The 23,674-nt window shown below is 44.9% G+C and overlaps 1 protein-coding gene across 6 annotated transcripts in view; it reads right to left on the bottom strand.

Annotated features, from left to right (window-relative positions):
* Positions 1 to 1,491: 1,491 nt before the first annotated feature.
* The window catches only part of NFATC2 (nuclear factor of activated T cells 2), a 77,615-nt gene continuing 55,432 nt past the window's right edge, over positions 1,492 to 23,674 (bottom strand). For 4 of the 6 annotated variants that reach the window (XM_085519843.1, XM_085519842.1, XM_085519841.1 and 1 more), the window contains exon 10: positions 1,492 to 2,889. In XM_085519843.1, the coding sequence (XP_085375969.1) occupies positions 2,834 to 2,889 (56 nt within the window). In that variant the 3' untranslated portion in view covers positions 1,492 to 2,833. Of the gene's footprint in view, positions 2,890 to 6,502; positions 6,589 to 23,674 lie in introns of all 6 variants that reach the window. The other 2 variants (XM_085519845.1, XM_085519839.1) reach the window with 1 other exon arrangement.

Below are 23,674 nucleotides of genomic sequence, written 5' to 3'. Positions count from 1 at the left end.
TTCGCATGGTATAACTTTGATGGAAAATGCATTAGAGTTGTTCACCCTGCACACAAGGAGGCCTTTGGTACAATGGCAGGAAGGCACTGTGGTGAAACATTCAGATAACTGAGGAAAGACAGAATTTCCTCATGTGCAAATATGGCTATCTTCCAGATAAAGTGAGAACAAATTGCTCACGGAATGGCATTAACTCTTCTGAGGTTAATCTAATGCTTGTACAGAAAGGGAGCGAGGTGTGTTATGCCACAAAGATTAATACTGGAGGAACACTGCTCAGCGAGAACAGGAAATAATTTAGTACTGCATATTCTGAAGTTCTTCAGCCTTGCTATATATCTGTAACATAGCTGTTTTCTTTTGAAAAGAGGCAACGACGTATGATGCTATGTCTGAGGATGCTCCTCTCCGGAAATAAATATGAAGTGGTTAAAAGCTGTTCTATGCAACTAACAGTTGATGTAAAAGCAGGTGAGAGTAGCACAGCCTGACCTGACGTAGCTGTAAATAAAACCACTACAATGTAGTCTGTATTATGTACACCATACGAACCCTCGCTCCAGCAGCTGGCTCCGTGTGGCAGCAGGTCTGTGTGGCTGCAGCCAGCTGTAGGACTGGTGTGTGTGTTCAGAGAGAAGCACAGATGTGTATACATATATATATAACCATCTACACTTACGTGGTTATAGTATATAGATAGACGTGTATGTGCCCCTACAATAACACACATCCAGATTAGTATCTATGCCTTTAAAAATGAGGAGGAAATACAGCTAGTGCAAGCATGAGTAAAGCACTTGTAGCATATATTAAACGTACATATAAAATACACCCTCCTGCTCTCCAAAGCAAACTGCCCAAAAGAACACCCCAGAGCAGCACACAACCGACCCCCCGGTTCATGCTCAGGTAAGGGCACATCCTGCTCAGGAACCCTGCAGGGTTTGATTCTTAATTTGAGATCCAGCAGAAGAGAGCTTTCTGTCGGTAACCTGGGGACCCTGGTTTGCTGTCAATGGCTTTGTGCTTTTATTTTTTCATTTCTCCTACCTTACCCTCACAGGTCGGATCAGGGAAAACTAGATGGCTGCTTCTGGTACTTCCAAGCCAAGAGACCCATCTGGGCTCTTCTTTTGCTCGGCTGCAGTAAAGAATTTCTGTCAGGCAACTGTTGGCATTAGAAAGTTTTCAAATGAAAAATCCATAAAATGCATTAAAAATACACAACGGATGGCAGACTCCAGCAATACGGCACTAAGTAGCTCATCTGAGGCGTGTGAACCAGCTGTGCAGTGTAAGTGCTGTTTAACAGCCAGTCACTGAACTATGCAGAAGGCACTGCAGCCTCAGTCCTATTCCTGCAGCCCGTGGGATTGGTGCAAGCATCTTTCTTGCAGCACGGGGGAGCAAACCAGGCAGCTGCTCTGCTGGTCTTCAATATTCACACAGCCCAGTGGCTGCTGTGAGCACGTGGGCACTGCTGAACTCTGCTGGGAAGCAGCTGAGAACAGGGCAGGTCTGCTGTGTTTTCTACAAAGAGCTCAGGCTCAGAGCCCTAACAGTACAGCTTTCCTCATTCACAAAACCACTGCTGCCCACAGTGCAGCAGCCTCTTACTGCAGAGATCAGCCACTCCAGGTGTGCTTTCATCCCACTGGGGTAACAGGGATGCACTGAGACATTACAAACTTGCTCACTGTATGGCTGCAGGCAGCTCTTACCATGATAAGCATTTGTCAGTACATTACATTCAGACACACAAAGCAAAACATAACACGCTAACTCACATGGAATTTTAACCTTTCCTGAAGCTGCTGGTAGCTTTGCAGTGCTAAAGAGACAAAGGATCTATAAGTAAGCATATACTTTTTCTGGAACGTACAGCTTCTGTGCTATGCAATTATTCTCCTGTGCAGCTCGTGTGGTTAAACATTACAGCTGCTACATGAGACAAGGTACCAGTCAACAGCGGGTTCTATGTGAGAAGAAACAGCAGCAATTCATTAGAGAGAAAATATGTAAGATGCGCTGACACACTGCCTAAATGAGGGTGGGTCATCAAATCTTGGTGTTTGCTGGGACTCCTTTGCATCCATCTCTGTTTACAGGGGTTCCATTTACCTTGAGATAGGTGTAACAGCTGCTGAACTGCTCTTTTCACTGGCCCTCTGTGAGCATCCTTCTCCATCAAATCCCTGTCCATTCTGACAAGAAAACATGGAGAAAACTCCCACATTCGGTTGAAGTCTACAGCTCGAAATACTGATACAGCTTCTGCTTCCGGAATGGACACAGGCAGAGTAAACTTCAGCTGCCTCGGTTTCCTACAACAAAACTTTTCAGAAGGGCTTTGTGACCTGGAAGGCAAGTCATTGTCAGTGAGCTGCACAGTGCTGCTGCCCTTTCACACAATATATTACTCTTTCTTCCCTCGCTTCCCACCCCACCCAAATAGAGACTAACATATAACCTCCCTTGCTCTGCGTGGCGTTCAGGAGTGCCATCTTACTTCTCCCTTACTACTGAGATAGATGCATCAATACGTAGCTAGATTTTTGCAGCAGGCTTGAAGTGTTTCCTCAGACAGATGCTCAGTTACATGAGAACAATGCGATCTTTGGACGAAAGGAAGGGTGCCCTTTTCGATGTTTACAGAGAGAGGTGGTGAGTTGCTTAGTCAAGGCTGTCAGCTTGATGCCAATACATTGTTCCTTGCATTGAACTGGTGCCTTGAGATGAACAGTTAAGGAAGCAGGAGGTTGCAGGGGCACTGGAAGGATCTAAGAGGTCAGTTATGGAAGGATTTGGTTGAAGTTGTCTCACAAATCTTCTTCTATGTCTGGTTTCTGGCAGGGAGTCCAGAAAATTCCTTCCTGATAATTTCATTAACTGTGAAATAAAAGCAAGAGGAAGAAACATTAAGAGCACTTCCAAAGTCACAAGCAGTAAAAGCAGAGTCCTCGTGCAGCCTGCCATCAATTCAGAACATCATCTATCTGCTATTACCGCCACTTTTTGATTAAAACTAGAAAACAGTGTTGGCTGAATAATCCACACCAAGCACTTCTGGTAAGCAAGAGGGAAGGAGAGGAGAGAGGGGGCTGTGTTGGCTCGACATGCTTCAAGTGCCATGAAAACAACTGACAACCTGTTCCATGTCCCTGGCACACACTGTATCCCCTACATAACACAGCTCTTTCCCTCTTTCACAGTCAGCTCCTCCACCTGGGCAAACTGAAATCAAGCTGTGAGTACCTGAACATTTTATCACTTTTCACTAGGATGAAATGAGAACATCCTATATAGAGAAAGGCCTGACTTGGAGGAAATAAACAGGTCGTGCTGACAAGACAGAGGCTGCAATTCACCTGTTGACATTTTTGTGTTTCTTTTCTTTTGAAAAACCTGACTCGTGCCTCTATTCAGTTCACGTTTTGTTATAGTTTGTTTGCAGGCTGCAGCAGAAGCAAATTTCAATGCACTGCTCTAACAGTCTGAGAGGCTGGGACAGGCTTGGCAGTAAGGCTCAACAAAAGACACTGAATCACTTCATTCTCTGTCCAGAACAACCTGAATGATAGTGCACGTTACCCACAACAGCCATCCCATCCTGCACATACGGAGGAGGGTTCCTCCATTTGGAAACCTCTTATTTTCCCTGACGAATTTGTCATTTAAAAAAAAAAAAAAAGCCGAATTTTCTAAGGTTTCGGACTCCAAATCTATATATTTTTTTCCCACTGTTATTTCAAAGCTAAGGCACAAACTAATTCAAAGCACAGCAACCCCTCACCCAAGCCTGGCTGACAGGTCTGCAGCTGTAAGACTTCACAATTCTCTGAATAAACAAGAAATGTTTACAAAAAATGGTAATTTATCACGGTTACAATATCGTGCCCATCCTCTTACTATCTCTGGGAGAGCTCGTGCAATAGTTTTTAAGAGGTGTGACTATTAGTTTGAAACCTCTCTATAGGCAATGGATCTTATCCCAGGAAAAAAGAAATTATCTGCTTAATGTGAGGCTCCACGTTGCTGCTGTACAGATATCTGCTGCGGTTCCTGTACTCCTCATGGACTACGAGCTGCCCTGGTCTCTGCTGCATGCTGTGACACAAGGAAGGCACTTCCCACCCTCCGTGCTCAAAAATCCCCCTGTGAACAGCCTGGATTTCAGCTCTTCTTTCTCATTCCATCCAGGAAATGCCTGATTTCAACTAGATGGGCGCCTGCTGCAGAGCACAGTGCCAAGAACAGGTGGCTGCCAGCCTGCCCCCTCCTGCTGCACAGCTTTCTACTCCAGCCCGTGGCTGCGCATCACAGCAGTGCTCGGTGCGCTGCAGTGCGAACAAGCAACCAGAGGGAGGTGAGGTTGTTCTACTTTCAGGCCGAGCCCTCCTGCAGCTCACTCAGAAGAGCTTCCTGTTTGCTCTACCCAGGAAATGAGAGGAGCAGGTCTTCAATGGAAATTTTTCAGCGTCTCGGCTAAAAATAGCAGTGAGGTAAAAGAAGTGGGCACCCATCTCACAGGGTCATTTCCTTTCTAAAAAAGAGTGGGCTGAGACTGCAGGGCGATCTATTTATTGACATGCCAGCGTACCAAAAATGCTGTGCGAGTTTCCCTTCTTCTAATACAGCCATGACTAATGGAAACGTCAGAGGCAACAGTCACTTTGGTCTAAGAAGGGTTAAGTATTAGATGAAGGAGCAGGCAATTAAAAGGGGCTTGCTAAGCCTTCTGTGGGGTCCCTTTTTGGTTCTGCTTCTCAGCCTGAGCATGCGGTGAAGTGAAAGCAGCAGCAGCAAACCACGAGCCCACTGAGTGCGGTCCAGCTCACAGACCCAGCTGGGACAGTGCAGTGATGGCTGACCCAGCCTGCAGGCTTCACTTTCCCTCCTGCGTGCTGCACTGGAGGTTAGCAGCAGGTTTTGTGGGCTGAGGTTATAGAGGGGCAGCAATATTAAAAGAGCTCCAGTTGCAGTGGCCTGGTTGCAGCTGGGCAACACTGGAGCTCCAAGAGGAGGCTGTGTAAATCCAGCAATCCAGTCCTGATTTACAACCAGAGCCCCTATCTGATGACTGTGTGCATGCCTGGAGAAATGGATCCCAGTCTGCTTGGAGTCAATACCACACAGTCTGGTGGCATCACTCATCTTCAGAGTTTGGGAGCATATGGATCCAGACTAAGGTGTAATTCACTGAAATGCAAATCACTAGCAGGGCAAACAGAATGAGCAAACTGTGTTGTATCTACACTTCAGAGGAAGCTGAGATCCTGCACTGAGATCCCATAGATCTCTTTTCAGTAGCATGGTTAAAATGTCTCTCAAGAATATAAAAATCACAAAATGGCTGGGATTGGAAGGGACCTTAAAGCCCATCCATCCAGTTCCAACCTCTTGCCACAGGCTGGCAGCCACTGACCAGATCAGGCTGCTTAGGGCCCCATCCAGCCTGGCCTTGAATGCCTCCAGGGATGGGGCACCCACAGCTTCTCTGGGCAGCCTGTGCCAAGGCCTCACTACACTCTGAGTAAATAATTTCCTCTTTACACATAACCTATACCTTCTCCCTTATAGTTAAAAACCATTCCCCCTTGTCCTAAGCACTCAGCTTTGATGGGTTAGAGTCAGTCTCTCAGGCTCCAGTTCTCAGGGATGTATAAGACTCTAATTTGCATCCTCTCAGATAGAAATCTGGAGCATATTCACTTGTGGGATGATAGTGGGTTCTATTAAATACCGAGCTTCAGCTAGTAGTCCAGAGACAGAAATCAGTCTCCAATTTTAGCTGGCAACAAATCAGGCTCCTTGTAATTGATTATAGATGCACACACACTCATATGCATGCGTGCACACACACGCATCCACACACACATTGGAATAACAGCTTTACTGTGTCATTCCACATATGTGTCTGGAATAACACCAATGGAGTCAACACTGTCGCTGCACTGTATCTGTGGCAGTCTGGGGTTTTAGGATCCTACAGCAGTGAGGGTCCCATTAGGGGCAAAGCTGAACTCCACGGGTCCCACCCTGCACCGCACTGCTGGGCAGCGATCCCAGCTATTCCACATTTACTCTGCTAATACAGCCAGGAAGCGCTTTACATGCGTGCAGCACAAGACACGTGGAGAGGGCCTGATGGCAATTCAGGGACTGGAGAGGAAAGCTGAACCCTGAGCTTTTAGTGTGCCATGAAGACATGAGCAGGCAAACCATGTCCTCGCTGCCACCTGGGAGCAGCAGGATGCTTCAGCCCCGCATGCACAGCCCCGTCTCTCCTTCCCTGCCCACCAAGGCTCAGCTAATTCAGGACAGCTCTGTGGTACGCACGTGGGGAAGATAGAGAATGAGGAAAAAAAATTAAATGAAGTGAGATTTTAAACTCTCTAAGCCAAACAAAAAGGGGCATGACTTCTTAGTTGAAAAAATACATAAATAAATAAAGGGTAAGAGAAACACACAGCTGGAGAAAAGGCAGAAAAATTCCAATTACCTTTCTTTTTGATTGCTTGGATCAAAGATCAGTCATTCTTTTTCATATAATGTTTTGTATCCAGCTAAGGTGTGTATCTATCAGCTCTGAAAAAGATTTGCAAAACCATTTTTGAGAAAAAAAGTAACCTTGGACCTACGTTGCAAGGCCAAATGCCAGCGTTCAGCTACTCTTTCATTTTGTGTTTTAACTTATTAAAAAGACATTTAACCATATACAATACATAAGGCAGAACTTAACCGCTGACCTTTCAGTTTGCTCAGATCCAGCACAAGGTTTTACCTTTTCCCCCCTCTTTTCTCAACTGATAATATCTAAAAATAAGTATGAAAAAAAAAATATATACAGACCTGCACTGGTCACACAATACAGCAGAGCAGTGCTGGCAGTTTGGCCTGAGGCCTCAGGAGTGCAGCTCCTAAGCCAGGTCAGACAGCAGTCACTGCCTTTGGCAAAGCTCTCACTGATGGGATCATCCCCGTGGCCCAAATAAAACGTGACACATTTATGCCAGACCAAAAGTCAGTCCCTTCTTTTACATAACAGATCTAAGCACAGTGGCTGTGTAAATTCGACATTGCTTTGATTGTAAAGAGCAGGAAATATGCCAGTCTTTCCTTCAAACACAAATCAAGTGATTTTTTTCTCATCAAATGGCAATATTAAAAATTCTGATGCTTTTTTCTGTCTTGTCTTTTCAGATTTCTTTCAAATTTATCATGAAAGCATTTGGCACTTCCTGCAAAACCATACGGAAACTAAAAAAAATTCCAATAATAAGGAGGAAAAAATACATCTTAAGAAGTGAGCTGGTATTGAGAACGGGACTGAGATGTGTCTTTGCTGCTGGATTTCAGGTGACTATATATAGAAGAGAAATATTTTAGTTGGCTCCCTCAGACTGTGCAGCCACGTATCAAGCACTGGAACCTACCACGCAGTACACAGCCTATTTTATACTCTGCATCCTGGAAAATCAGGCTCTGCACATGCAAGCAGAGCAACTAATTGACTGGTAAATACAAACGTAGGTGTACTGGGCATAGGGAGCCCAGATCCTAAAACTGGGGAAAAATAGGAGGGCTGGGGGGTGTCTTATAAATCACTAGCAATGAAAGGATTTTTCTGGAAAACTGGGCTGTGTTACTGCCACGGGGCGCTCAGTTGTGAGCTTTAACTTTCATTACACATCTGCCACTCTGAAGGCTTTTATTCCTTATTAAAATAACGTCAGCTGAAGCATCCTGGAACTTTTTTGTCCTCTTTGCAATCTATGAAATCTGTGTAAACTATAAACTGCTTTAGCACCAGCCAACTCAACAGCAATTGTGCCACCTCCATTACTTAAGAAGATTGAAGAAGTTGGAAGAAGTTACTGATACCAAGAAAAGAGAGCTCCAAATCCATTTGAGTCCTACAATGGACGCAGGCTGCAACAGTTTCAATAGTCTCAAAACCCCTCAGCATCTTGCCATGAATTTAACATCATAAAATAAATATCTGATGGAAAACACAATCTAAATAAAATACATAATTTTATCTGATGCCTGTCCCAACTGAAATCAACAGCTAAACTTTGTGATTTGCAGGATCTAGTCTGCACTCATAACATTCAAATATCCTTCCCTTATACTTCAGTGTGGTTCCAGAGTGAGATGCTGTAGCAGAAATGCTGAGTCACAGCCTGAAGCAGTGATGGAGCACCCGGGGGGAAGGCAGGGCCAGGTATAAGCAATGTACCTGAGTGATGGAAGGGCTGGAGCCAGGATCCACCCCTTGCCAGGCCTCATTTAAGGGCTGGCAGCCCAGATGAGGGTATCTCATTGGAGATCCTTGCATGCTGGAGGCCTTCCAAATATAAGCAGTTTTTCTTCCTTTGTTTCTGTGTCCACAGCTGCTGCATTTGGGCTTGTTCTCATTTGCTGAAGCCCAGGGCTGTGCCACTCTGCTATTACTGCTGTGCTTTTCACATTACAGCCTTACAGATGCAATAAGATCAGTATCTGTGATACCCAAAAACTCTAACAGGAAGTTGGGTGCGTCTGCAGAAAAAGAGCATTTAGCATTTCTGCCAAAAATAACCACCCAGTGTCCTAAATGCACATCAAAAGCATCAAGAAGGAAATACTCAGTGCACAGATCTGCCTGTCACACCATCCCTGAGATCTTATGGGTTTTCTGAGTGCTTCCACTGTACAGTTTGTTTCCAGAAAATATCAAAAGCTTTTTGCTGTGCTGCGTCTGTGTTAAAACTGAGGAGAAAGCAAGGCCTAGTGGCTTTGGAAGACTGTGATGGTCACACTTAAAAGTCAAATATCCCACACCTAGCTAACAGAAAACAGCTTGAAGTGATGATGACCTGCACAGAATGAGCATACACTGAGTGCATGGACATAGTGGAGAGCATTAAAGGAAAGCTTTCCCTTTAGGTAGCTTGAATCCCTGCCTACCAAAGGCATGAGGTTCTGAGCTGTCTAACGTCCTAATAGGCACCAGTGTAAGACACCAACATAATATGTATAAACCCATAATCATCAATCAAGATTGGAATCCTCAGTATCTCTAAAAAATTAATTCCGAGTACTTGAAAGGATCATAGAACCATAGAATGGTTTGGGTTGGAAGGGACCTTTGAGATCATTTAGTTCCACCTCCCTGCTGTAGGCACAGACGTCTCCCTCTAGACCAGGTTGCTCACAGCTTGAGCTGCAGGGTGCCTGTCCTGTTCTGCCATGCTTCACTTCATCTTGTTACACAAATGGTTACAATCTTGTAAATCAGTAATAAATTGCATCTGAACCTGTAAGTGATTAGTAAGAAATCACTACACTTCCACAGCCAAAGGACTTTCACACAATTAATCAGTAAGGAGAGAAGTGGGTGTTAACGCGTTGTTGAATTCCCTGCTAGACCAGTTTATGGAGACCCCATAACAAAGGAGCTGAAACCAGGAGTGCAAAAAGTGTATGTCTACATATGACACACTGTCCTGGAGGAGCAGGTGCCAAACATTGTGTTATGGTGAGCTGGAGGAAGGGACTGTAAGGCTGATCAGGTGCCCCCGTGCCAATCTATTAGAAACCTGAGCTGAGCTTTCCAGGCACTGTCTCCAGGGAATGAATTATGTGATACTTGTAGGACATACGCACACATGCCCTTGTTCTGTGTTGTGAACTGGAGCAGCGAGAGAAAGGACTGATTGTGCTCCTGAGTGTGATTTCCTGTTTGCTTGATGAATTTCAGTACTTAAATATTTTAATTTTTTTTATCCAAAGATAGTAAAACCCTGTCTGCATTATGGAAGAAGAATCTGTACCAGCTGGCTGCGAGAGAAGGATACCTTCAGGTATTAAGTATGTCAAAAGGATGATAGATGTTCTGTTTAGTTACTAGGTAAACCCTTTGTCTGCTCAGTCACTACATAAGGCACCACAAGGCCTGACAGCTTTGTGCAGCTCTTCTGTGTCAATGGCCACTTTGGGTAGCGTACCTTGAAAGTGGAAAACTAGATCAGCCTGGGTGTGATGAGGAACTCCAGGCCACTGTGGGTTTAGTTTGTAGTAGCTTTCCATAACAAAGTCTTTTTTTAACTGACTTTTTTCTGCTCACATATATTTAGATATGACTTTCATTCTGCAGTACTCCAATGCCAGAGAGTTTTGGCTGAGATTGTACGGGAAGGACACGTGTTTGAGTCATGCAGTTGGCTCTTTCTAGTTGATAGTAAGTTACTGAGAAAAGATGAAGTTTGTGTTTAGTTTTAGTGAATGTGCAACAAGACCGAGCAAAATATTCCAAGCAGAAGACTCACATCATAAATAAAACACTGATATCAGAAGGAGATGGAGTTCATTTTGTTAAACAAGGTTAGTTGGCTAAATAAATACAGAAATACTGTGCTGATGGACTGAGCCTTAAGAAATACCAGGCAGAGGTCTCTGCTTTCTCACTCCTACCTCCTGAGCTCACCCTGTGGCTGCTGCGAAGCTCTGGGCTGAGCAGTGCTCACCTCTACTTCTGTCCGTGCACGCCTGACCTCGTTCATTTGCTACATAACTGCTGAGGAAAGCAATGCTGCTTGGTACTAGCACACATTTCTTCTAGATTAAAAGCAGCAAAACCAAAGGAGGTTGGTGATGAATTTTTCCTACACACCTCACGGTCTGAACACTAATGAAATCTATAACAGATACCGCAGTGCCTCTAAATAGCAACTGCTGGCAGGAAAAGCAAGTGATAGCTCTGCTCATTCACATCACTCTGCAGTTTCATCATTCCCCTACATTTAACCTATTTACTGATGTGAGTCATTCAGTGAAATGTTTAAAAAAAAACAAAAAAGAATGGACGGGAGAAAGCTGTATCTTTTTCAACAGGAAGTAAATTGGGGGGGGGAGGAGGGTAAGAACTGAAGAACAGTTACAGCCTGGTCAGGATTAGCTGAAAGTAACAGGAATAGGCAGTGCTGCCGCTTTTCATATTTCTGTCACAAAGGAACTACCAGAACAAATATTTAATTGAAGGGAAACAAGCCATTTAACAAACATTTAATTGAGGGGAAACAAACCGTGTTCCCCTTCCCTTCAGGCAGTTTTGTAGGGGATGAACAGTCAATAATGTAATCTATTTTTCTCCCTTGAGCACTAGTGCTTATGTCTATTAATCCAGAGAACTATTTACTGGCTCAGATTCTCTGGCATCTTATCTTGTGGTGTGTCTTAACTTTGCAGGGCTTGTGGATTCTTACAGAATCTGCTCCTCTTCAGCAAACCAGGTTTCCCTGTGAACAAGTCTGAATGTTGAAGCTGGTTCTAAGGAGAAAATAGCAGAGAGCCACTGACCCAAGGTAGCAGGAGAAATGCCTGCATGGCCTATGAACAATTTTGAGATGCACTAAGTAACTGAAAGGAGTGCAGAGGAGTCTATGGAGCAGATACTACAACTGATTTTGCATCTCACCTCAAGAAGGCCAGGAGCCTCTGATGGGAAATAGCCTGAATGCATCAGAAAAATGTGTATGCATCATCCATAGACTTACAGCTTTCAATCTGAGTCAGCAGCATGAACCATAAAATTTTTGTTTTCAGAATGAGAAGAGAAACAGGAGGAGCAGAGAACAGAGGGGTTATAAGTTACCAGAGGTGGAACTGAGCTCCTCCACATTCAATGGCTGTTGAAGTGATTATCTTTAGTTGAAGTTCAGCCAGGTCTATTCCTATCCTCATCCCAATAATCTACATTTGTTCAGAAATAAGCCCTCAGTTATTTGCAGACCCCCATCCCAATTCTAGATCAAGATGTAGCAACAACCACCCAAAGAGACTGCCCTAGGGAATCCTTCCCAAGATCTAATGAACCATCCCAAATTTTCGTACTGTGAGGTCTCTGGGCTGTTCGCATCCCAACTCAGGCAGGATGCAAAATGCTCTGTGCAATGCAGCATCTCAGGGGCATGCTGCAAGTATCTAGCAAGACTGTCCTAATCCTTCCCAAGTTCTCATCAGCTGTATGACAGCATTCTACTCTATACACGATTGTACACAGCCAGCTCACGAGCTCTGCATCTGTAGCTCATATTGAACCTATTAGTTTGTATTTAACCATCCATTGCTACACTTCCTGGGTGAATTCCAAGCCAACAAGGAAGGCTTTGGAACCACGCTATGATAAAACACCCTCTTGCCTAAAATAAAGATAAAACTTTCTTATGTGTGATGTGATCTCATCTGACTACAGAACACATTCAAAAGCAATTGGCAGGCTGTTCCTTCAGCTAGGAACACAGACTGAACGGGAACACTGTTTGTCTTGCAGTTGGGGAACTAGCCACAGACAGCTGGAAGACACAGCAGTAGCAAATTTGAAGGCCAAGATCACTGCAAGTCTTTCTGAGTGGTCTCAGAAGGAGAGTGACTGCCAACGTGAATGAAATGCCCCAGCTAATACACACACAGCATAAAGAAACCGTATGAAGCCGCTGGTATCTTCTGCAAGGCCAGATTCAGTAAGGTATTTTGGTTACTTACTCTCAATTAAATCACTGTGGATGAGACATCTGCCCAATTTAAAAAAATAATGCACAAAGACAGAAGCAGACATTGCCTCTCAGTACAACTGCAAAACCTCAGTGAGCCTGCTCTAAGGGGGACAGTCTGTGTCCGGGCCAGCGCCTTGAGGTCCTGGGGGCAGCTTCCTTATTATCCTTATGGGAATTCCATCATAACCACACCAGAGAAGAGTGGGTCGGTCAGGACCTGCACAAACAGGCCTCTACAGCAAATAATATGGCAGAGAAACTGCAAATAATGCGGCAGAGAAAACTTCTCAGTTGCAGCCACCTGCATCTTGACTCCAGCATCAACTGCTGTTTCTGAAAGTATGGCAATGCCTACACTGCGCCTTAAAGGGCAGGAGACAGCACTGAGGCTCCAAGGAAAGAACTTTTAACAGGGTTTGGATTTTACAATGATTAAGGGAGGTTAACAGATAGATAGATAGGGCTTTATTTCTTAAACCATTTGACAGCTGAATCCTAAGTCTCCAGTTCTTGTCTGCACAACTCTAATTCCATACTCAGTAAGTAAGTCACACAAAATCATCCACAACTGAACAGCCAGGCAGACAGAAACACACTCAGTGCAGCCTGTGCTGAGCAATGAGGGAAACAATAATAGGCGATTATTGACCCCGGTGAGCTTCAAAAGAACGCATAAGCTCTACAAAAGTGCATTTGTTGCAGAAGGGGCATTTAGAAGAACACCAGGGAAGGGCTTGGTGGAGGGTTTACAGCAGGAAGGGAGAATTGGGGGGGATGGAGGGGTGGGGATCCTGCACACAGCTCCTTGGCCACTCACACCCACAGGGTCCGCGAGGGGCTACAGAACTCAGCACATCCTGCAAACCAACGTGAGAAATACTGGGAGCAAAGAAAAAGACCAAAGTCCGTGGGGAAAAGAAGCGGACAACACTCTCTTTAGAGAATCCCAGAGTCCTGCAGATGATAAAGTGTATCATAGCTGAAGATAAACAAAGTTGCAAAGTGCACAAATACACAGTGTGGGCTGCTTGGAAGGTCACTAAACCAGACGAGAAGGGACTACTTTAATTTCCCCTTTTACCTGGAAACAAAAATAAACCAAGAAAACAAAACAACCACGCTGTCTTTTTTAAAGGGTTGGAAAAAGCCCGTCTGAGAAGGGGGGGCCGGGAATGCCTTGCTGAAGGGCTGCTCTTCTCCACCCCCAGCAGCAACACCTCGTGTGTCTGTTACAGGCTGCTGGATGCATGCACAGTGTGGGAGAGGCGGGATGAGGAGTGAGAGGACGCGAAGTTTGCTGTGCTGTCCAGAAGACGAAAACACTAGTGCTGTTTATAGAGGGAAACCCAATTCGTCAGCCCAAATGAATTCCTGTGCTAATCCATGCAGGCTTCATGTTTTCCACCAGCCCTAGCCACTGTGAAGACTATCTTTAGGAGGCACAGTGTGTTTGGAAAGGAGCAGCTGGAAAGAGGGGACGCTTATGCCATCTTGGAAGGCTTTCTGGTATGGAAAAAGAGGAATGCTCTCCTGGGTCTCCCCACAAAATTAAAGCATCTTCATCCAGAGCAAAACGGTGCCAAGCACAACAAACAAAAGCGGCTTTCCCCAATTCTCCTGGGCAGCCTTGCTGCAGGATTCACAATGGTTTCCATAGAACTTGTTTTGCTATCAAAACAAATTCCATCCATCCAGGCATGATGGTTCACACTGCTTTCTGAAGACGAGAAAGTTAATTTTCTCACTTCTTTGTCTGCCAAAGCATTTCTAACTGTGTGCCACAGCCAGGGACTCCCTGGATCACTGTGCATCTGCCTGCTGGCTGAAGGCAGTGTGGGTCCTGAACAGACACATCCTCCAGAGGTTCTGGTGAGCACACACCGAGCAGAGCGACCTCTGCAGTAAGGCAGGAGCAGACACAGCCCTTGGTTAACCGTTCCCATTCCTCACTCCAGAGCCACCCGAGTGCAGCCAGCGTGGCTGTGTGTGGCAGTGGGAGGCTCCTGCCGGAGCCCAGCCATTGGCTGAACACATCTCTCACTGCATGGGAGGAAATGAATGTCTTCTTATATTGACCACAACGTGACGAAACACTTGTAAATATTACAGTCTAAATGGGATTAATGGCTACCTGGTTTGCACTGCAGAGAGGATGCTGCCTATAGAGAATGCTGAATGCAGAAAGGGTTTCTTCCAGCCTAGTGCACAGCCACTCGCACTCAGTGGTGGTTTTGGAAGAGCAGAGATGCTTTTCTGCATGACAGAATTGGTTAGAGGAGCACTAAAAGCTACTCCTCCAAGCCAGCCCTCCACACAGGCAGTTCCCTTGGCTTGTCTGCTGGCTGATAGGCCCTTGGTACTCATTACAAGGAAGAAGACAGCACCCCACTCAAAGCCAATGCGTATGTGTAAAGAAGAAACCAGACAAGGAAAAACTAATGTAAGTTTAAAGAAAAAAGACACACAAGACATCATGTAGTTAAAAACTATAAATCTCAGAAGTCTTCTCTGACTTGCCCTGCTCCTCACTTGATTCAAGCCATGCCAGTTTGCTCCGTGGACCTGCCCAGTGCCCACGTTTTCAGACAATTTCCAGCCTTTAGCAAACATCAATCTGTACAAATACACAGTTACTCCATATCCAAGGACTTGAACTGAATGACACACCTAAGCCAACAGGACAGCTTCCTTGGGCAGTGTCTGCTACCTACAGAAATGCCAAGCTTTATTCTGGGGTGATGGGGCAGACCTGTGACTCGTGTGTCTGAAGCTGTGCACCCACTCTGTACACACAACATCTGAGGGCAGGAACTGCTCAGCACCAGAATCTCCACAGTCACCTTCAGAGCCTGCTATAGCAATGGGAAACCCCGGGGGGCTGTGAACATCCCCCAGGCAGTGGGAGGTATCTGACTGGACAGGAGAGCAGCGCTGGGTGCATCACTCCACCTCCTCCAGCCATGGGGCTACTGAGCCCCCTGGAGCTGGGCTCTTACAACATCCCCAGTGCTGCATTGCTCATAATGACAGCCACTGAACCCGGGGGGGGGGGGGGGGGTTTAACTGTCACAATACTTTCACCATTGACTCCCCTTCTTTTGAAGTGGCTCCCCCCTCATTTAGTCATTCTCACTCTTTCCTAAGAAACTTAGAAACCACCTAAATAAATCAGCACTGATTGAGACACTGCAAATGTCATAAGAGTCATTCATGTGTCTCACTATTTGTCCTACATTTGACTTGATTCATTCACGAATGATGAAGTCACTCATCATTAAGAAACTGCACCAAACCACACCGCCATTTGGGAATCTTTGACTAGGCTCCCCTGGCACAGATAATCAGAGGGAATGATTGCAAGTTCACACTCCTCCAATTTAGTGCTTTTGCCCTGCTCCAAATTATCCTCTGCATGTTAACAACAAAGGCTCCGCATCCTTGCACATAGGAAGAGCAAGTCAACATGAAAGCACTGGAAAAGGATGAAGCCATATAGTGTCACCTGGTAGTCCCTGCACAGCTACAAAGTACCCCTGCCATGAGGTGCACCCTGGTGCACGCCAGGTCTGCTGAGTACCTGCCCTGCCATGAGCCAAAACATGCCCAGATGGATGCTGTGCCCTGCCCTTCCCTGCCACACCTGCCAGTTATCCACGTGGGAAAATTCTCCCTCAGATGCAAACCTATCACTTGAGTGTCCATGGGCAGAAGGCAGTAATAGTCTTCCTACTGAATCTAGTTCAATGGCAATTTCATCGTAAATAAATAGTGTTTGTTCAGCTGAGGGCACATTTTAGTCCATTTTGGAGTACAAACAGTTTCCAAATTAAAAACCCACAAAAAGACATGGCTTGATTAAAATGGGAACTGTGTGGATTAAGAGAACCTGCAGGGAGATGGAGAGTATTAGGCCAGTTTCTCACTTAGTGAATTAGTGCTGCTCTGCTGAGTCATATGGGCATCACCCCCGAAGTCCTTTGATCCTCAGTGCTTTTGCTCTAAGTTGTAGTAGCTGAAGATTTAACTCCTTTATATCTAACATAATCCACTGCTTAACTCTAACTCAGGTCCAAGTTTTCAAAGTCAATGTTATCAGACCATTAGTCATATGAATACAGAGAGGTCAGAGTTTTAATTGCCAGACTGTAGTATTTGCAGTAGACGTGCACCTACACTGAAGAACAGGACAGTTTCCAAAGCTGGGAATACTTGGATTTAGGTTTTTGCACAGACCCCTTTAGAAAGAGGCTCCATCTGTGAAATTCACAGCTGGATATACGCCCAGATTTCTGTGCTTGCAAAATTGAAGCATGGGGACTTAGAGAGATGATTCAGACACAACTGCATTGTTTACACATTCTAGGTTGGCTTTTACCTTTCTCTGGCTTCTTCTTGGCAAACACAGAAAAAGTTACATTACAAAATGAGGGACTGTGACAGTTAGCAGCTGGTTGAGAGCTCACATTAGAAGCAAGTATGCTGGGAAGGGAACTTTACGGTCCTCGAGCATTTGCTTTCTTTCCCCTATCTCTGACGTCCCTGCTGGCGTGACTACAGATGTGCTGCTTGTTTTTCAAATCACAGAAGTAGTACTGACCTATTAGGTCATTTAGTGCCTCTCATAGCCAATGCATGATTGTCTTGTGCATTTGTCCAGTCTGCTTTTACAACTCCTCTAAAAGCAGACTCCATCCAAGCTACAGCGTAGAAGTCTCTTGGAACTGGTGAGTAACCAGCAATATCAAGTGACCCAGTACTGTAAGGCCACACCAGCTTCTGCTGGGCAGAAAAGTGGCTCTTGCTGCTCAGAGTTTGTGTAAGAACATCGCCTTTGACAGGAAATTCAGATGGTTTGTCCCTTTTATTTTAAATTGCTAAAGATTTATAAATAATGATATTTTAAGAAATAAAGTATGAAAAGCAAGTGGAAGAAAAATGAATTTTAAATCATTCACCAACAAGGCTTCATTCTTGTGAGGCACAAAAAGCAAAGTGGGCCACAGGTGCCCCAGCAATTGCTGTGCTGCCTGCCAGCAACTGCCCTCAGCTGCAACAGTGCTGCTGGTGTGAAACGTGCTGGAACCCTGCTGTTCTTCTATAGCAGAAGGCTTTGTAACTGCTTTACAGTTTGCACCACAAGCAGGCTGTGTATCTTTAATATTTTTGCCAGGCATCTTATTTCACAACAGTTAAAGTCAATGTGCAGATGTTGTCCCAACTTTCCAATGCAATGGGGCTCTACAGCTGCCTGCAAGATTTCGGAAGTACAGTTTGAAAACTGCTGGAGCTGCCTGTTCCCTGACCCACACAGCAGGACGGGAATCCTCCCACTATACCAGGCTTTCAGGGGAGAAAACATCTCTACCCTTTCCTTACTTCTGTGCATTCTTAACACTAACAGCATTTGTAACAAGTGAAACTTTGAAGAGCATCAACACCAGACACAGGTGCTGAAGGCTCGTGAGTCATGCACCTAACAACCATGAGATCGCCTTTAAAACCAGGCAGTCAAACCCTGCCGCATCCTTTTTGCCCATCTGGATTCTGGAAGACCAAGACACGGTCCTAGTTTTCATGTTTTGTTGCTTTTCTTGGATTAAACTTGAAAAGATCACTGAGAGAAAAACATCTCATTCTGATGCAGCTGCCTGCACAGGTACTTTAAATCACTATCAGTATTCCAAGACTCACAATGAAATTGCAAAGAATTAGCAAAACCTTCGAGCTGCCACGTGGACGCAATGCAGATTGCTGGTTACACTGACACTCAATTGCAAAGTATTGATCTTAAAGGGCAGATAACAGGATACACCGCGAGGACAAGCGCACACCCAGCTGCCGGTGTAGCTCTCAGGGGGAAGAGTTCCCCCCCTACAACACATCTTTCTAATAAATGAATCCAGCATGTTGCATCACCTTTGCAGGAAGTAATGGCACTGGGAGTCATTTTGAGGTGGTAAGCATACAAAGCTGAGCTCATACAATTATTACCCATGTGAGAATCCACTCTATGACATGGGCCTCAGCTACCTCTACAAGTTCAACCAGCTGGGAGGCACCGGTGCTGCTGGTGAAACCCTCCCTGTGCAGCCATGGCCGTGCTGGTACCGAACACTTCCATGACACAGCTGGTGGTGCTTCCCTGCCTTGGTAGCAGATGTACTGATTGCAGCAGTTTTGCACCGACAGAGCTGTGTCTGTACAAGGGCTCTCACCATAATAGCTGTGTTAGGAAAAGAAAAAAATCAGCCACCTCGACCAGCACAGTTACGTGTTAAGCTGCCTAAACGAGCCTTGTAAAGGCTTCCAGAAAGTACTGCTCCAGCTCAGTGCAAAATGGTAACTCCAGGAGTTAACCCCCATTCCTGCTTTGCACAGTTCTGTCAGAAGCCATTTCCTACCTTCACATTTCTCATTTTCAACAGCCTCCATTTCAAAAAAGCATTGTCCAAACAGTTATGAGTTGGACTGAACTGAAAGACTCTGTGCAGAACACTCAGTGTCACCCCTAGATGACAGGGAGACCCCAACTCTCTTTTCTCACACCCTGCACTTGATTTACAACAGCTTTGCTCTTTCTCATCTCTGCCAGTCCTCCTGTTGGTACCTGTGAGCAGTGGGTCACACCTACGCTGTACCTTCACCGTCTCATTGCTATCCCTGTGCCTGCACACAGGATGTGGCTTGGGGTCCTGGCAGCCTGGGATCCCTCAGGGCAGCTGCTGTTTTACCAGTGACATTCTGCATCACCTTGGGTAAATCACTCAGCAGCTCCATGCTCCACTCCATCCATCTGTAAGAGCAGGGGAGAAGCCCTGCCTGCTGCTTTCTGCAGTGGAATTATTTCAGCTTGTTACTGTTCCTCTGCACTGAGCGAATAGTGTCACTGGACTGAAAAATGTTATTGTTGTTATCCTTTTAAACTGAAAGTGGATAGAGCCTATTTTGGCAGATGTCTTCCAACAGATGGGTGTCTATGGTCTTCTTTATAAGAGCTGTCTGCTGTCTGTGATTCAGACCGTCTAAGGAATGCCATGAGCGTGGAGTAAATGGACAGCAAGTCTGGGAAAGGACTTTATTGTGGTTTAGAAGCTTTCAATTCCTAAATGCATGAACAAGTTCTTTTTTTCAAGTGACTCTGCCAGCATTTCAAAACTATCACTGAGAACTGCTTGATGCCTTCCAAAACTGAGGGCTTTCTGCTGATAACTGTCCACTGGTTAAACCTTCATACAGCAGCACATCGTGTGGACCAGGCTTTATTGTCCTGGTGCATCAGTTCCTGGTGGGACTCTGCCCATCGAGGCACTAAGAGAGTGTCCACGCACCCATCCTGCACTGTCAGTTCTTGGCAGCCGTGCCCCTGGTCTCCTAATGGAGTCTGCATGTTCTTTTGAACAGGAAACGCTTTGTAACACAACTTGCCTGTGGGCACTTACTGCACCAATTACAGATTACTGAGCTCAAGAACAAAGAGGTGCCAGTGGAACTATGGTTTTAATCACTTGATTCATTTTCTTCCTTCCTCCACTGCTGATTTGAGATGTATGGGTTTTTCTTTTTCTCACTTTGTTTCCTTTTGCATGTTTTTAGGCAGCAGGACAGCCACTCAGAAAGGCTACTGGGAGAAGGGCAGTCTTGAAAAGGAGCTGAACTTTCAAACAGTGACACAACACAGGAGACCTGCTTCCCGATACAACCACCTTTCTACTTCCATCTTTTCATTCTTTTTTCATATCACACCCAGCAAAGCAGGTCTCTGGCATGTGACTGCAAGACTTCAGTCCTAATGTGACACAAATAACAGCAGCAATCCAAAATGAAGCACGCAGTGAGTGGCATAAGGTCCCGGCAGAGAACAGAAAATCTGGAATAAAGTCAGAGCATCAGGGACGAGTCTGATGAACACACAGCTTTGCTGGTGTGCTTGAGCAAAATGCTTCAGAGAACAAACGTGCTTCACGTTTGGTAAAACCCTGTCCAGGCAGAAATGACCACACCTATGAAAAGCAGTTCTAATTAAAAACAGAGCATGGCTTTTTGTGATGCAAATTGCTGCCCTCACTGAGCCGCAGCTCATTTGTAACATGCAAATTCACTCCTGTCTAAAATAAAGGGAAACAGGGACATTTCCCTCCCTGCCCTGGATCACTCTTTTTCTCTGTGCATTTGTCAAGTGCAGACACACGATGAAGACAACTATAAATCAAACTGAAGCACCCTCCAACAGCCCCCACCTTCTGCAAGGAGAGAGAAAAGCTGCTCAGAAAGAAGTCCTCCTGTCCATGGAGGAGAGGAAAGAATTGCATTTGATTTCAGGCTGTGGTGGGGATGAGCACATTGCTCACAACAAAGGGGGTGAGGGTGAATTACAGGCATGCCATCACACACAGTGCTGATCAGTTGTCTGAGAAGTTTCTTCTGCATCTGCAATTTTCTCTGGAATACTTGATTTCACAGTGAAACACCTCTGCCAATCATCAGTCTGATTGCACTGCACAAGCATCTGCCTCGCTTCTCCCCATTAAAGATTACTGGTGCACCAAAAATCACTTAAAGATGCTGTATCGCGCAGACAGTTCTGAGTGTCAGATGTGGTTAGATAGTTACCATCTGAATAATGACAACCACTTTTCTTTGTAAAGTAAAAAGCACAGTGTGACAGCTAAAGACAAAACGACTAAATCTGGTGCAGGCAGGTTGATAAAACAACAGCTACACGTCCATTTATTTGTATGTGGAAAGACCTAACACCATATCCACACTGAGCCTCTACAAGATGCTTTCAGATCATGTGGCGTCTGAATGCTTTGACCCCAATACATTCACACTCCTCCTGCTCTTCTCACACCATCCCGGTACCTCTGTGTGACAGATGGGAGCTGTGGCAGGCAGCTGAGCAGCTTCCCAGGGCTGTGCAGGAAACCTCTGGTTCTGCAGCAGGAGCACAGCCAGTGCCCCAGGCCACAGCCACTCCTGCTCTCCATTTTGCCCTGTGCAAGTCAACACTGATGCTTTTGGGATGGAGTTGCAAATAATCAGGTTTTTTTTTGTTGTTGTTGTTTTTTTTTGTTTTTTTTTTTTTAAAAAAAAACAACTTCTACTGCCGTGGTTGGTTTTAGTGACAAGCTTTACAAAATTGAGGCCTTGGCTGAAACTCAACCTTCCTATGGTCTTCACCTGCATTTGAAACAAATTACCCGATGTGAGAATTGATGGAGCAGGGCCTGTCTGAAGGCACATAAGAAGCTCATGGCAGAGCTCAGAATAGAAGCAAAGTTCAGAACATTAAGGCTTTGTGTTAACCATGAAGGCAGAGGACAAGAGGTGGTAAGAAGAGGTCAGAGATGCAGGAGGGTTGAAAGCTGGACTGTCAGCAGAAATATGGAGAAAGAAGAACAAAGAGGAGGGAGGAGGAAGATGGGGGAAGGGAAGGGAAAAGAAGGGAAGTGAAAGACACCAGAACAGTCTCTGCCTAACATATGAACATCAGCGACAGGACAGTGCACTCATGCCAAGCCAGGTTGGGGAACCATCACCTCAGTATCTGTCTGTAGAAGATCACAACAAGACCTAACGGCTCACTTTATCACAGAAGAGTTTTCTGGATAAAAGGGATTTGAGGGCAAAGCCTCCATAATCCTCTGGGTTTGGTTTCTTTTAATACTATGAAGCACAAAAATAAACTTTCTAGTTAGGAAAAATATGGCTTTTGTTAAGTTCTGAGTCACTTTTCCCCAGCAGCAAACAAAGTGGCTTTTCAATTCAAGTCTTGAACATTTCAGAATCAAAAGTTTTGCAAAGTCCTAAAGTAAATCACAGTTTTCCAAGTCACACTTCTAACTGATGTAAACTCACTGAAGTCAGTAAGGAGCTGGATGTGACCAATGTCACCTTGCTTGATTTGTGCAGCAGAATTGATAAATTAATCTCTAACACTCAGGCAGAAGCCTGGAATTTCATTTCTAACTTGTTGCTTTTCTGCCTAATGGCTCCTCTTAGCACAGAGGTCAAGCACATCCCTTGTAAACTATGCTGTATTTACATGTTTCTGGTCTAATTCAAAATCCATTGAAACTCATGTTGTGGTCTGTTTTGGGAGCTCATTTAAGTGAATTTGGGCTTGACTAAAGTTTGCTGGCTTTAACTTCATCTTTCCTCCTTTCTCTTTCCTTTACAAGGTTTGTGCCAAGTATTTCTACACAGAACCCCTCAGCTAGTCATATTAAAAGTACCTTGTAACATGGCATTCATTTTTATCACCAGAAAGATTATCTTGCTTTGCTATCATGCCCCATTCTCTGAACGGGAAGTGGATTTTCTTAGCTGTTTTCATGCAGGTCTAGCAAATTTCCTAAATCAAATTCACTGTTACAGCCCAATCTGACACTTCTCTTCAGACAAGGAGATGACTGGTAAAAACTCTCTGTATTTTACTGTCACTACACCAAAATGCTATCAATGACATTTCAAACAGAGACCAACGGAGTAAACAGCACACATTCTACCTTGTCCACAAAAGCAGCAGAACTGTGTATGTCACAACCACAGAGCACTCAGTACTTCAACCTGGGAAAAGAATTCTTTCATGGGCACCATTTTACAACTCCAGTGGGTTTCTGAAGGAGAAATCTCAAATCATGCATGCAATTACTAGATTGTAAGGATAAGACCAGTGAATACATGCAAAAATCAGGTCTTTACTTTGTAAGGACACACTATATTAGCAGCAATACACCAAGCAATCTCACTCTGCTCCAGTAAAACCAATGTGAGTAGTGCTAGTGGCCTTCATGACTGTAACAACCAGCAGCTAGTATTAACTTTGCATTGATTTCCTCTTGAAAGGAACAGTCCTACTATTTTATTAAAAGAACCAACCAACCAGTTTGCCAGTATCTGCCTACCTAAGAATAAGCAGGATATGTTCAAAGAAAGCTTTACTCCAGCTTATTTTCATTCCTAAAGGCTAAATCTGCAAAGCTCACAACAAAGAAACAGCGTTGTTTTACTTATCAATGTCCTACTGTTCATCTAGAACATCTGCAATAGTTTTGCCTGCAGCACAACCCCATTCATTACAGGCCTTGATAGACTGTTCAATGGGGGTTTTTGGTACAAAATGTACAGAAGCA

This window comes from Coturnix japonica, chromosome 19 (genome assembly GCF_054131305.1).
Source record: "Coturnix japonica strain WE chromosome 19, WE-NBRP24, whole genome shotgun sequence".
NCBI classification, from domain to species: domain Eukaryota; kingdom Metazoa; phylum Chordata; class Aves; order Galliformes; family Phasianidae; genus Coturnix; species Coturnix japonica.
Note: the sequence above shows the minus strand (reverse complement) of the source record. Positions and strands in the feature narration are given on the sequence as shown.